The sequence below is a fragment of the Haemorhous mexicanus genome, chromosome 15, assembly GCF_027477595.1.
Source record: "Haemorhous mexicanus isolate bHaeMex1 chromosome 15, bHaeMex1.pri, whole genome shotgun sequence".
In the NCBI taxonomy this organism is placed as follows: domain Eukaryota; kingdom Metazoa; phylum Chordata; class Aves; order Passeriformes; family Fringillidae; genus Haemorhous; species Haemorhous mexicanus.
The window spans coordinates 7,442,961-7,458,171 of NC_082355.1; the positions used below are offsets into that span (position 1 = coordinate 7,442,961).

The 15,211-nt window shown below is 44.2% G+C and overlaps 1 protein-coding gene across 1 annotated transcript in view; it reads left to right on the forward strand.

The window, feature by feature from the left end:
- Positions 1 to 15,211, forward strand: part of ADAMTS2 (ADAM metallopeptidase with thrombospondin type 1 motif 2) — a 174,656-nt gene that overhangs the window by 151,045 nt on the left and 8,400 nt on the right. Inside the window, exons 12-21 of the mRNA XM_059860002.1 lie at positions 618 to 793; positions 4,630 to 4,763; positions 5,572 to 5,695; positions 6,301 to 6,381; positions 7,856 to 8,019; positions 9,190 to 9,349; positions 10,537 to 10,669; positions 12,912 to 13,119; positions 13,476 to 13,605; positions 14,575 to 14,664. Of these exons, the coding sequence (XP_059715985.1) occupies positions 618 to 793; positions 4,630 to 4,763; positions 5,572 to 5,695; positions 6,301 to 6,381; positions 7,856 to 8,019; positions 9,190 to 9,349; positions 10,537 to 10,669; positions 12,912 to 13,119; positions 13,476 to 13,605; positions 14,575 to 14,664 (1,400 nt within the window). The remainder of the gene's footprint in view (positions 1 to 617; positions 794 to 4,629; positions 4,764 to 5,571; positions 5,696 to 6,300; positions 6,382 to 7,855; positions 8,020 to 9,189; positions 9,350 to 10,536; positions 10,670 to 12,911; positions 13,120 to 13,475; positions 13,606 to 14,574; positions 14,665 to 15,211) is intronic.

The window sequence follows — 15,211 nt, forward strand, 5'->3', positions numbered from 1 at the left end:
TTGAGTTTTATGAAGCAGCATTCTCCAATGGAAATTGTTCTGTTAAGAAAACATTTCCCAGTTCTCTTTTCAGCTTTTATTACTTTGGCAACAGAGAAGTGACCTTTCTAATTGTGGGCACAGCTTGAGTTGTAAAACCTATTTGCATGTAGGAGAAGCCTAACATGCTATTGAAAACATTTTCTGTGTTTCCTGGAAGAGGATAAAAACCCAGCTACAGGTCCTGAGCTCTGTGTTGCCAGATCTGCCAGAGATCTGGTGCACGTCTGCCTGGGGGCACACACCGAGCTGGGCTATTCTGCCTTTGCTGCTGCATTAGGGGTGAATGTGAATGAGTTCTGCTGTGCTTTCCTTTCCTGGCTACACCAAGAAAATGGCTTCACTTGCCTTTATAAAGTAATTTAAACCTCTTCTTGCAGAAGTTGCTTTTTAACAGCTAAATACCGACAACAGGTTTTGAAAAGAAATATGTGTTTTACATATCAGAAATACAGCCCTGGCTTCATCAACTGCCTGCTGACATGATTGGTAAACAAATGGATCTTCAAAAGATTTAATAGACACTTGATTAATGAAATAGTAGTAAAACTAACCTTGGGCTTCTCTGCCTGTCTCAGTCCTGCCAACGGAGGCCGCACGTGTGTGGGGCCGAGCTATGAGTTCCAGCTGTGCAACACCCAGGACTGTCCCAAGGACTTCGAGGATTTCAGAGAGGAGCAGTGCCGGCAGTGGGACCCCTACTTTGAGTACCAGAACACCAAACACCACTGGCTCCCCTACGAACATGTTGATGGTGAGCAGCCCCTCTCCTGTGAAAACTAAAATCAGTTGCAAATATGAATAAAAATTGTATAGGGAGGGGTAAAATTTCTTCCCAGGAAATCATGCCTCCTAAATCTGTGAGGAGGTGTTTGGAGGGATCAGTGAGTATCAGTGCTTGAGTGACTCAATTTATACAATGCACTTGGATTTCCAAAAAACTTTGAACACTGGTCCCCAGTGCCAGCTGTTAAATGGATTTGCCACAAGATAAAAGGGAATAAAAGGGAATGGTTTTGCATGGGAGGATGGCCCACTCTGAGAGCTGCAGAAGGACCTTGTGACACTAGGTGACACAGGAAGGCAAAGGAAGTTTGATGTTAATGAATGCCAGTAATGGATATGGGGGTAAAAACTGGTGTGGGGGTGTGGGTGTGGGTGTGTGTGGATGGTAGCTCAGAAGAGAAAGGCTGGGAGTGGCTTTAGGAACAGTTCAGTGACTGTGAAGGGAGAGATGGAGAGCACTGAGCTGCCCCTGTGTGCCTGCATGTTGTGCCTGCACTTTAAATACTCAGTCAATGCAGCTCAGGTTGTGCCCTTCTCACTGATGCCCAGGCTGCTAAAAAACCCACAGCTGAACTCCAGCCACAATAAAGCAAACATAAATAATGACTTTTGGATGAGGAGGGTTTGGATAAACCAGGACTTTTCACCCTGGAAAAGCAAGGATATAGATTAAAAAGATAGAGTTACAGAGTTGGGAGTGGCCCAAAGAGACTGAACGTGGAATGATTACTGAGTTTCTCATAACACGAGCCTGGGAACATCAAATAAAATTATCAGGTGGCAGATTTAAAACAAATAAGAGGAAAGGCTTAGTACAAAGCAGCTAATTATCTTGAAATTCACTGCCACAGAGGATTGCTGATGCCAGAAAGTTTTAAAAATTATTTTGAAAAGTTCTTGACAGTTCTACAGTCCATTAAGAGCCATTAAACACCAAGTTCCAGTCATGATTTTGGAAGTCCCTAAGCTGCAGTGTAGGAGAACCTGGGAGAATATTCTGAGAAAAGTTTCCAGTTTGTTCCTGTGTCTTTCTCCAAATGCTGCTGGCACTGTTGGAGACAGCTGTTGTGTTGGATGGGTGCTGACTCTCAAACCAGCAAGGTTGACAGAGATCACCTCCTAGAACAAAAATGTTCCTGTTCCTGGTAATGCCTCAGCTTAACTGTCAATGCAAGTGCAGCTGGTTGCTTTGGGCCATGTCTGCTCTTGCCAGAAACACACTGAGATGTTTTACCAAACAAAGAGGCAGAGGGCACTGTCTCAGCTTGTTGAATGAGCAGAGTGAGCTGCTCACTGTTTTTGAGCCCTAACACCTTACTTGAATGACAAATTCTTGAGGGCAGGGTTGGCCTGGCAAGGGGCAGGTTCTGAGCACCCACCCCATCCTCAGCCCAGCTGCCCTCGCTGGGAGGGGAAGGGTCACTTTGGGTGAATCATTTTGCATTCCAATGAGAGGATACTCTGCCAGAAATTAATAGCAAATTCCTTGTAATTAATTTGCCTGACTTTCTTCCCAAACAGTTCTCAGAGTTCCCTCATTCTTTTCATGCCATCTTGGTCAGTCTGTCAGTCTGGGATTTTCAAAGGCACAGACACAGCCTCACAGCTTAATTTCATGAAATAGCTTTGCTAGCAGAGGGTGGAGCGATGAAGGCTGTGGCCTGCAGGACCTTTGCTTATGCTTTAGCCTTTGGAGCAGTCTGCTGCAAAGACCAGTGAAACAAATCAGATTTTTTTTTCCATTAAATTCAATGGCTTCTGGGTCAGAAACCAGCTCATTGATGTCTGAGCACTGATCCCTGGGCACTGCTGGTTTCCAATATAACTATGGTATAACTGCAGACACCTTGAGAGTTACATTTACCTGTGCAGGGTTATTAGAGGGAACAGCTTTTGTGTGAAAATAAGGCCAGAGACAAGCTTATGCTTGAACCCTAATTTATTCAAAACTCCCTTTTGTAAGGATAAGGCATATCAGTGACTTACTTGTGAGGATAATGCTGTTGTGGCTCAGAAGTGACATAAATCCATACACTTCACAGGCAGCTCAGCTGGACGTGTCTGACACATTGTTCAGGGCATAAGAACAGAGAGGAGTGCCTCATGCTGTGGGCAGAGAAAAGCCACTGAGCTGGGGTACACCCCTGTGTGTCCTTGAGCATCCCATGCCCCGTTGTCTCCTGTTCCAGGCCCTCTGAGCCCCCAAGTCCTCACCCTGCGGTGCTCACAGGCTCCTGCACTGTGCATCTGCCAGGGCAGCAGGGAGGGACTCTGGCCATGAGCTCCCAGCCTCAGTTGAATGAGAAGGACTCAGAGAGCAGGGACTGGACAGGCACACCATCACATCCATACTCCTGCACCTCTGCTGTGTCCAGCATCAGTGAATAGGAAGAAAATAATTCTTTGCAATAGCAGGGTCTAATTTAATAGCACTTACACATTGACTGTTCCATGGAGCAGTGGGAGCAGAACCATCTCCAAAGTGAAGCCCTTGTGCAGAGTTGTTGGCACCCAGTCAAACCTGCTGATATTTTCATTTAATCACATGCAGTGAATGTGTGGTGTGTGTGGGGTGGGGGTGGCTGCATACCCAGGGGTGCTGGGTACACATCTATCCTGTGCACAGCTCAATGTTCCTAATATATACATCAGGTCTGTCATTATTATGATCTTAATAGTCTCCTGTGAAGAATTTGCACCAAAAAAAAGTCCCTGTTTTAATAGACTAGACCCTGGATTTTCAGCATGGCTTCTCTGCATGGTTTGGGAGCAATAGCAAAGGTCTCTGATGTACCAATACCCAGTGGCCTTGAGGACATCAACAGCAACAACAAGGACTTTATAAAAAGAGGGCAGAGGCCATGGAACTGTACAGGGGAAGAATGCTAAGGGCCTGTGAAGATTTATTTCAGTTGAACTGCTACAATGGAAAGGTTGTTATTGTTTTAAATGGTGGGAAAAGCATTCCAACTTTTAATCATGTTAAAATAGCAGAATCTCTATTTGTTTCATCTAGCAGAAAGGCCATCTGCTCTTCAGTGCCATGGAAAGCCCAGTGAATCCTATTAGGGGGCTGAGGACAGCAAGAGAGATGGATAAAATGAAATACACTACTGGAATACAACTTTATTCAGCCAACAACTAGTCATTTTCAACTTTAATTTTTGTTCTTAGCTCTTTGAACAGATTAGAGGAAATATCACTTGTCTGGCTGTTTGTGCATGTGTTAGCAGTAAAAAAAATGGGTTTTGTCTGAATCTTTTTGACGTCTCATCTTGTTTAATGGTTTAAATTATCATAAATACAAGTACAACCATGAGGGAAAATTAACTTAGCGGTTAGGATGAAATTCTTTGGCCCAGCTGTCTCTGAAGAAATTTTGAATGCCAGGTTCATTCAGTGTCAAACAGCTGCTTTTAATGGGAAAATTAATTTGGTTTTTTTCCATTTAAGTGCAGTGCAGGAGAAAACAGCATCTCTCACAGGTAGTCATGCAACTGAGGAGAGCTCTGCCAGATTGCATCATCTGCAAAGGATTAAATAGATCCCCCCTCAGAGTCAATGATCTGTTATTTTTAAGCCTGTCTCCTAACGGTGACACATGGATGCTTTATGAGTCAGCATTTTCCAAGAGATCACGGAATATTTCAAAGGGGAAAAGCATCAATGATTTATGGGCACCACGTTGGGCTCTATGATGTGTGCAAGGAATGAGAGAGCCAGCACTACTGAAAGTGCTGCTCACATCATCAGCAACTAAACTGAGAGCTGAACATGCCCAATTTGGGTTGTTTTGTTTTTCAGCCAAGGAGAGGTGCCACCTGTACTGTGAATCCAAGGAGACAGGGGATGTGGTGTACATGAAGAGGATGGTGCACGATGGGACCCGCTGCTCCTACAAGGATGCTTACAGCATCTGTGTGAGGGGGGACTGCCTGGTGGGTGCCTGGGGGCTCCTGCAGAGCTCAGCAGTGTGAAAGCAACTCAAACTCTACCTTGAGTGTTTCTCTCCGAGCATGACTAAGTATAATAACACTTTGGGCAATAAGGAGATTTCATTAGGATTATTGTCACAATATTTTGTGTGATATTCACAGTTGCCATGCATGTGACTCGATTCCAAAAGCACCTACCTACACAAGAAATATTTCATGTGGTATTTTAAGATGAAGTATTACAATTAGCTTTCAAGAAAAGCTCTCCCTGCTGAGGTTTAGTGGGGGTGGAATGTACAATGAATTAGGAATACGCAGCAGCTTTCAAGGAAAGTGGTGTTAGGATATGGCTGATGTGCATTCTCTTGGTATTTGATCATGCTATTTTTAAAAAATCAATGACAGTTCCTCTAAGTTGGGATCTGCCGCAGGTCATCTTTCAAAGGAATTAGTATCTGACTAGCAAAACACTGGTGGAGGTGCTTATCCTCCTATAGATGCCTAGATTCTCCTGGAATTTAAGTGTCTTTCTTAAGATAAGCTGAGGCTTAAGAGATTTTCCCTAACCTTGCTGCTTTCCTTCAGTAAGAGAGCCACTGTGAAGCATAACATGAAAATATAATCAGCCAGTTGACAGCTATTATAGGAACTGGAAGTATTAAAATCTGTTTAGGTGTTGATCTTCCAGGAGAATACTACGAGGTGTGCTGCCTTGCTGAAGCAGAATCTGGGGGTTGATATATAAAGTGAAGGCTCATTTGAATTGAATAGTGGATAAATAAGAATGACTGTTTCTCTCTTTTGTGCACAGAAAGTTGGGTGTGACAGGGTCATAGGTTCCACGAAGCAGGAAGATAAGTGTGGTGTCTGTGGAGGAGATAATTCCCACTGCAAAGTGGTGAAAAGAACATTTTCAAGAGTACCAAAAAAGCAAGGTCAGTACATCCAGCATGGTTTGTCTGGGGGAATTCAGGGTATTTTTTTCTTCGTCTCTTAGGTTTCGTGGAAAGTACCAGGACAATTCCAAATCATTTGCAGCATCATTAATTCCAATAAACAATCTGGATTTACTTCCAGATGTGTTTGTAATTTGAAAATAAGACTTCTGTCCAGTGAGCAGTTAAAGCTGGTGATACCAAGGCCTGTGCATGCATGGGAGAGAGCTTCCTTGCTCCTTGTTGGAGAGCTGTGGGCTTGTGCTGCTGATGTCAGCCAGCTGCTCTGTCACTCCAGTGCAGGCTCTGTCAGGCAGGAGGTCCTGTGGTCTCTGTGGGTGCACATGGCACTCAAAGCCCACTTTAGTCTGAAGCCAAGTCTGTTGGTGATACTTCAGGCACCTTTCTTCTGACCCAAAGCCCTCTGTCCCAGTTATGTTCCATCACCTGGCACAGAAATGGGAATGGGAATAATGCTGGATTTGCTTCATCTTGTTTAATACACCCTGCTTTTAGAAAATAAGATTTATTTAAAAACCTAAGACAAACCCTCCCTGTTTGTGGCATATTAATCCATAACTATCTTTTCAAATACCCCAATGTAGGGTACGTTAAGATGTTTGAAATTCCTGCTGGTGCAAGACATTTACTTATACAGGAAACAGATGCCACCACTCATCATCTTGGTAAGTAACAAGTAGGAAAATTTTCAGTCAGAATATTTTTTTCTGATTTTTACTTTTGTCTCTGGAGGCTGACAATGTGTTCATACATTTGTTTACCCATTACCCACCCACACCACGAACTTTCTCTAAGTATGTTAAATTAGGAAACTTGTTTGGCAATTTGATTTCCCTGTGCTGAATTCCAGGGTGTCCCAGCCAGATCTCTGTGTTGGTATGTGCATGTGATGTGTGAAAACTTCTGGAAGAGGCACTGAGTTACTTTGTGGGGTGCAGTGCATTATCTTTGGGGGTTGGAAGTAGCTGATCTTCAAAGTCCTTTTCAAACCAAAGCATTCCATTGTCTTTTTGTGCATCTTTAATGCTACTCACCCTCAGTAATTTCCCAGCTATATCCAAATATGTTCCAGATCCTGCCCCACTGCTAACAGTACTGACACAAGGCTGCCAAATCAATCCAGCAGTTCAGGAGGTAATGGAAATCCACTCCTCCTGGGCCCTGTAATCAATGGGAAGCAGTGACTGCTAGGCTGCTATTAATTGGAAGTAGATGTGCAGTGAATGGTCTGCTGATCATAGTGTGAGTCACCCCAGCTTCTCTGCAGTGAATGCTTCCCTGGCTGCCCAGGGCAGCCTGGCCCTGTGGATCGGGGAGCAAAAGTTCTGCCAGGGTGGGGTGAGTGCTGTGCACATGGACAGCTGGCTCGCTGTCTTGGCCACTGCTGAGGGAGCAGGATGCTCAGGTAGCAGCCGGGCAGAGAATGGAGTTAAAATCTGGTGTTACATAACAATATGTTTCTTCTAATGAGGAGGGCAGATGTTCCGTCTCAGGTGAAAACCTGTCCTCATCCAAAGGTGGCTGAAGTCTCTCCAGGCGAAGGATGGAGCACTGGTGAGAGCTGAAGAGAGGAACTAGGCTCTGTGTGCAGTGGCAGGTGCCTGCAGAGCAGCAGGAGCTTAACAGGGCTGTGCTGGTGTCAGGACTGGATCAGAGCAGGAGAATTAATGCTGCTTCTAGTGTCCCTCTCTCACTGTGGGGACCTGCTGGGGGTTAGCTCAGTAGCCCTTCTCTGATGGAGCAGTAACAACCCCCTGAGCTGCCTTTCAACATTTGAAAGAGCTGAATAGCTCTGGGACCCCCACTGGCTCTCAAATTGGCTCGGATTTGGCCAGTGGATTCAGAAGTTGTTATATGGGAGCAGGCAGCTGGACCCCTGTGGTGCAGCTGCATTGGCCTCATTTCTCTGGCAAGGCAGGCTATGAAAAAGGGAAAAAAAGGGCAACTGATGTTCCTGGAGCTGAGCAGAAAAGCATTGACAGTTCAGTGAAACACCTGAAAAAGTCTTTCCAAACCTGTGAGGGAGGAGAGGGAAAATGCACACTGGCCTTTTCAGCTTCGTCCACTGGGACACGAGCAGAACAAAAGTGGAGATGAGAAACAAACCTCTTATATTCACTTTTCTTGTGCTTTTCCCAGCTATTAAAAATCGTGAAACGGGGAAATTCATTCTAAGTGAGGACAACTATGTGCCAGACTCCAAAGTCTTTATTGACATGGGCGTCGAGTGGGAATATCGGAACGACGACGACAGAGAGACGGTGCAGACCATGGGGCCGCTGCGCCACGGGATCGTTATCCTGGTGAGTGCCATGGAAACCACCTTCCACAGAGCCATCCTGGGCCAGCATATCGTTCAGATTCCTCTTGTGAGTTACAAGAAGACATCTGCTGCGATTATTAGACAATAGAAGATGTGTGTTAATTCCTTTCTCCCAGTTCATTGCTCTCTATGAGGGCTGTTATAATTCAGGGTTTATGAGGGCTGTTATAATTCAGGGTTATGTGTTGAGCAACCAGCTGTTGTGATTATTTCCTGTGGATGGCATAGCAATCAGCCACTGAGTAAGGACTGCAGCTTACTTATCCTATCTGACATGTGAGCGCCAATCAAAGAAAAGGTCAGAGTGGTTCATATCAGCTAGATCTAATAGATCCTTCTCCCATCCATGTTTTGAAAATGTATCCTGCAAAGGCAGATGGAGGATTCCTGTGATCCTGGCTTCCTTTTTCAGGGCAAGACCAGTTCCACAGTTCCCCAAACCACCCAAATATATTCTTTTTTTCATTGCAAACAGTAGACTTCAATTCAGGGCTAAATTGATTTAAAGTCCCTCTGAAAACAACTGTAATGTGTTGATCTACACCAGCTGAACTTCAACGGAAGAATAAATACTATGTTTCCAAAGGACAAATATTTTGCACTTTGCTCAAATTGAGATCTGTTTTCTTGCATTTGTCTTAGTGCAGTGTGATAACAAAGCCTCTTTCTAAATAGTTTATATTTCTGTCAAGATTAAGTAAAAAGCTTTGCAGAATTCCAAGATTATCATAAGAATATTTGTGTTTTATCAGAAATATAAGCAATTTTCTTTCCCGGTTTCACTTATTTCTGCTGTTGAATTTGCTTTGTCTTTTAGTGGAACTATCCGTTATCATTTCAGTACAAAATTTCCTTCCTTTGTGATGGGATGTGGAAAAAATTTAGTATCATGATGTCAGTCCAATGCTGGCAAGGAAAATAAGTCTAAATCAACCACAGTCTTTCTTAATATGCAGTTTAGAAACTCTGTGTCATAAGGATGGAGATACATTTTCATCAGGGAAAAAATGTGTTGAGTGTAGCTAAAAGGTTGAAATGCCTCCAGGGATGTTTTTGTATGTGAGCCATGATCACTATTTCACATCATCTCACAGAGCTCCTGATATCAGTCTTTCATATCTTTTTTCATTACATCTCCTTTACTTGTTAGGTGATTCCTCATGGTGGTGCCAAGATATCTTTGACTTACAAGTACATGATCCATGAAGATTCCTTGAATGTAGATAATAATAATGTTTTGGAAGAGGACTCATTGTCATATGAATGGGCTTTGAAGAAATGGTCCCAGTGTTCAAAACCTTGTGGAGGAGGTAAAAATAAAACCTCAGATCATGCAAAATTCATTCATTGCCACGAGACATTAGGGAGACCAGAGTATGGGAGGAGTTTTATTTAAGTAATAAATAAATAGTGAATGGGGTTAAAATCTGACTTAAATGGTTTGGAGGCAGATCTGGGCTGATTAATTTCTGATTTATGATTGTGAAACTGAAAACTTGGACAAATGTACAAGATTTGGATGAGGGTCTCCAGGCTGTGAAGGTGCTGAACCTCAAGGTGCCATGGGGCAGCCCTTTGTAAATCCCCATCCAATGATGTGGGTTTTGCAATGTCAGACTCCTTTTTGGGGCCACATGTGACTGCTGCTGCTGTTCCCCAGGCTGATGGTCAGGTTGCAGCATTGGATTGTGGCTGGGGAGGTTTGCAGAATGTTTTTGAGATGCTAGATTTGGCTGTTATTTTCATTAAACATTGTTTAAGTGTTTTTTTCATTTTCATGGTGAGGTCACACCTTGAGTGCTGTGTCCAGTTCTGGCTCCTCAGTTGAGGAAGGACGTTGAGATTCTTGAACATGTCCAGAGGAGGCAGCAAGGCTGGTGAGGGGCTTGGAACACAAGTCCTGTGAGGAGCAACTGAGGGAGAGCTGGGGGTGTTTAGCCTGGAGAAAAGGAGACAGAGGTGACCTTATCACTCTCTATGACTCCCTGAAAGGTGTTTGTAGTCAGGTGCTGTTGGTCTCTTTCTCCAGGCAGCAACTGACAGAACCAGAGGACACAGTCTCAAACTGCATCAAGGGAAACAAGGTTGGACATTAGGAAAAAGCTTTTTACAGAAAGGGTGGTAAAGTTCTGGAATGGCCTGCCCAGGGAGGTGGTGGAGTCACCATCCCTGCGTGTGTTTAAAAACAGACTGGATGTGGCACTTGGTGCTATGGTTTAGTTGAGGTGTTTGGGCTGGGTTGGACTTGATGATCTTAAAGGTCTCTTCCATCCCAGTGATTCTGTGATTAAAGGAGTGAAAAAAAAAGGGGGTGAACAATTTTGGGTGTTAAATTTGTGTTGCAAGTGTTTATTCAGTGCAGCTTCTTCCTCCTTTGGTAGCATGTTCCTCTGCAGTTCCTACTGCAACCCTTGACAGAATCTGTGCAGCTCCTCTGAAGCTCGAGCCCTCTGTGAGATGTGCCAGCTCTCAGAGTAAGAGCAGTGTCTCTCCCCAGGCTACCAGTTCACCAAGTACGGCTGCCGCAGGAAGACGGACCACAAGATGGTTCATCGCAGCTACTGCGAGCTCATCCAGAAGCCCAAACCCATCCGCAGGGTCTGCAACCTCCAGGAGTGCTCCCAGCCCATGTAAGCATCCCTGCCCCAGCACTGCTCCCTGGAGGTGCAGGGGCATCACACCCAGCCAGCACTGTCACCTCAAGGAAGGTGGCTTAACTTCACCTTCCTGGCCGTTGCTGAGGCCCAGGCCTGCGAGGATCTCATGCTCTCTTCTGCTCATGGAATATTCTTTCTGTGATCACTGGTTCCTGTGACTTACTAAATAAGTTGGATTAGAAAAGAAGTGCTGTCCTGATCCAGACTTTTGTGTTCAGGCCATCTTGAGGCAGTACAAAATAGACATAAATTCAATTTATACCAGCGGATTTTACACAGTGTGAGTTAACCATGTCAGAGCAAATGTACAGAATGCTGCAGAAGACAACCAATGTCAATGTCCAGTCTCTCAAATCCAAATCTTCATAAAGTTCACTGCGCATTTTTGGACATTTAAACACAGGGGAAATATTTGACCTGTTAGATTTCTCTGGCTGTACAGCATGAAATGCCTGTCACACCCTCATTTCTGCTCTACATAGTCAAGTGTTATAAATATTTTAATTCACATTTTACAGGTGATTTTTTGACTGGCAGCAGATTATTCCTGCCACATGTAGGATTAATATATTCTTTTTGCTACTATTGCAACAAGAAAGGAAAATGTTTATCCCAGCTTTTTCTCTGGGGACAGAGTGTAGGTTCCAGGAATCACAGCAAATAAATAGAACATACCACACAATATTTCCTAACTTCCTTTCAAAAGAAAAAGATTTGAAAGAGAGAAAAGGCAAGAAACTGTGCCCCATAAACTCTGCATGGGTCAGGGTTGAACATTTATTTATTGGAAAACTGAAGTAATGACCTAACCACATCTCAGGCTCTCTGGAAAGGACTGTATCCTCCTTTCAGCTGCAAATATAATTGGGCCCAGGTACCACAAAGGCTCAATAGGATCCTAAATTGTACTTGGATCCCTGAAGTTTCAGTTAGCTCTGTTTCCATAGAATGTCATCCAAGCATTTTGCTCTTGTACACAGGAGAGGCAATTATTAAGGAGTTTTACAAAGCTCTGGGACACCCCCTACACTAATATGCTGCTTCTTCTCTTCTGGGAAAAACTCTTCTTTATCTCAGAAGTTACCTCAGGATTCCTGGCTTCACAACTCTTGCATTTCTTCACAGCTGTGTAATTTCTGTAGGTTACAAAGAGAAAGTTGTGAGAAATTGTTACTTTCTGATTAACTGGAATGTGTAGTGCAGTGCCTTGTACTATTTTTGACCGTTTCCAAACCCAGGATTTTATGAGTACTTTAGGACAATTCCTTCAAGCTCAGGGTGTTTCTCCAGACTATGTCTATTTTTTGGTGAAGTTTATCCCAAGAATATTGTTTACATGTAACTATATTTCCATCTTGCAGATCTCTGCACTCTGTAAATATTTATAGACTGCTGTATGTCTTAATTATAACCAAGCTTTCAGTAGTCTAGGTAAACTTCCTTTGGTGCTGTCTGTCCCTGTTCTTCTCTAAGTCCTTTACAATTTGTAGCTGTAATTAAGGAGTTGTTTTGTGTGATCAGTGAGGGTTTCAACTACACCACATTACAAACTGTAGATTTCATTTTTCAGTGACCAAACCAATTTAGAAATCATGAACTCAAACTTTCTGGTTTTCAGTGGAGTGTTGCCTTTCCCCAAACCAAATATTTATGATGATGAGGACCCTGATCTGCCCAAGCTCAGCCCTCACAGCACTGGGTTTGTCAGTGCTTCAGCAGATTGAGTCTAACATGGCCAGTCATGTGGTCCATAGAGTGCCCAGATGTGGGCCAGGCAGGAGCTGCATTTCTAGCCCAGATGTTTTGGCTTCATTCAACCAGCTGGTTTGTGCTGCATTATGAGACAAGGCACATCTCATGCACCCAGACCTGGGAAGCTCATCAGCAACCTTGGGTGGCTGCTTTTGACATAAAAGTGACCATATTTTTATGTGCAATTTGGAAAGGGCAGCTTAGAATCAAAGCAAATACAGCAAAGTAATAGTAATGCTTACCTTGGAGATAATGAGAAAGAGAATTATTGAAGATCTGGGTCTTACTAAGGACATTTCAGGGACAGTCAAATAACCCTCACCATAACTTCTTATGTTTTTTTTCATATCTTCTCATTTTCTCCACATTAGAACTAGTATTAGCATCATGTTAAACCTGTGTGTAAGAGTTACAGATCAACAGTTTGAATTTTACTCTGCTCGCTCTCTTTTCACCAACCCAGCTGGGTTACAGGGGAATGGGAGCCTTGCAGCAAATCCTGTGGGAAGACGGGGTACCAGGTGCGGTCTGTGCGCTGCATCCAGCCCCTGCACGACAACACCAATCGCTCTGTGCACACCAAGTACTGCAACAACGACCGCCCCGAGGGCAGGAGGCCCTGCAACAGGGAGCTGTGCCCAGCTCAGTGGAGAATAGGACCCTGGTCACAGGTCAGTCTCTTCCTGGAGGTCTCAAACAACTTCATTTCTGTCTGGTGGAATGAGCATGACAAGTAATGCCACCCCTGTATTTGTGAATAGACGGCTCTGTGAATAGATGGCTGGCATGTGCAGTTGTTTGTTTATTGCTCAGACCACAGCTCGTTCTTGGAGTATTTCACAATCTCTGGTGTACCACAAGAAGCAGTGAGTGGCTCTCCCTCTTGCTTCATTACTGCAGATACTGCAGTGGTTTAAATAATGTACCACATCAGCTCAAATCAAGGGCAGTTTAAAACTGCGAAGCTAATTTCTGGTATGTTGTTTGCAGAGGGTGGCTGGGGTGTAACTGCTGCCTGTCCTTTCAGTGCTCTGTCAGCTGTGGCAATGGCACCCAGGATCGCCCGGTCCTGTGCCGGACCAGGGACAATGTCATCGGCCTGTGCAAGGACAGTAAACCAGAGAGCGTCAGGATTTGCAGACTACCTCCCTGTCCCAGTAAGGGCTTCTCCTCAATAGCTTCTGTTACTGGTTGAAAAAAATTAATATTTAATTATTTGCAATGTCTTCATTGAATTGATACTTGTATGCTACACCTGCCGGGGTAGGGATTCCCGATGTGGAGCTGCTGTGTGGATGATGGGCTTCTTGGGCACTCTTCTCCTGCTGGGGAGCACTGCTTGGCCCAGACAGCCTGAGAGCCTGGGGCAGACCTCAGCTCAGTGCTGATGGCCAGAAGTGGCCAGCAGCCAACAGCTGCCCTGGGAGAGGAGCAGTGCCTGAGTCCAGCCCTGCACCCCTGAGAGCTGTGGGGCTTGGCAAGGGGCTCCTGGGCTGTGGCTAACCAAGGATGCCTCTTTACTTTCCCCACCTCCACCAACAGTTCCAGGCTTCTCTTTCATTCTGTCAAACACAAGTTATCAAACTCAGTTTTTAGAAGCTGTAATTAATTTGTTCCTCCTTAATCCAGGACAATAAGGCCTTTATCCTTGTTTGCTTTTCAGCTGTTTGCAAATTATATTTGTGAGATCGTTTCACATATTACTATTATTAAGTCATTCGTATTATTTTTTCCTGATGTATTTCTCAGGGTAGCTTTTGATTTCTAATTAATTAGAAGAAAGCTGTCAATTATAGTTTCCAATACAAAGATTTTAATGAGGCACTGTAACTAAACTAGACTGCATGTCTCTGGGGATGTGTGACACTGCCATGAGAAATGCTGCTGGAGAACTGGCCCTTGGGCTGTCTTTAGTGTTGGCTGTGAAGTCCTGGGCATGAGCTGTAGCAACCTCCCCAAACAGCTCCATTTGCCCAAAATCAGACAACTTGGTTGTAATCCTTCCCTGGGCTCCTTCACAACTGGAGCCCACTCACTGTCTGAGCTTGTCCCCTTCTGACAGGACAACAATTTAATGCTGCCTAACATATATTGTGTTGCATCTTTTTTTTTTCCCTCTATTCAAGGAAACATTTCTGATCCTTCAAAGAAAACCTACATGATACAATGGCTGTCAAGACCCGATCCAGACTACCCCATCCAGAAAATATCTTCAAGTAAAAGACCCATTTATAACTCTGCCTTTGCCCTTAAATGCATGCCACATCGAATGTGGACTTTGCCTTTTGCTCTCTTCTTCTCTCTATGCGGAAAGTTCCCTTGACTTTGCCAAGTTTAAATCTTGGGCTGAATCTGTTTTTTCACACCAGGCACTCGGTGCTCGGTGTCTTTCTTCTCTGGAGCTTGCGTAGCACTGGTGGTGGAGGTCTTGAAGTGTTGGATGTGTGAAGTTGGATCTCCACAGTATGTTGCAGTCCTCTGAAAGGAAGCTGGGATCGGTTTGCTTGTTGCTTGGTGGTGGTGAAAAAAGGCTCTTACTGGTTCCTGATGTTCAGTTTGATAGCAAAACTGAGAACTTATTGTGAATGTGATCACATCACAATAATGACACCTTGTAGTGCTAAAGTTCTCCTTTATCTAAAAACCCGAAATCTCGTAACTCTCTGGTTTCAGTTCGCTGACAGGGTAGTCTGATGAGTGGAAGAATTTTTTCATGCCATTTTCCTTTGTGGTGCTGTTGCTTTCCTCACCCTTGCTGCTCAT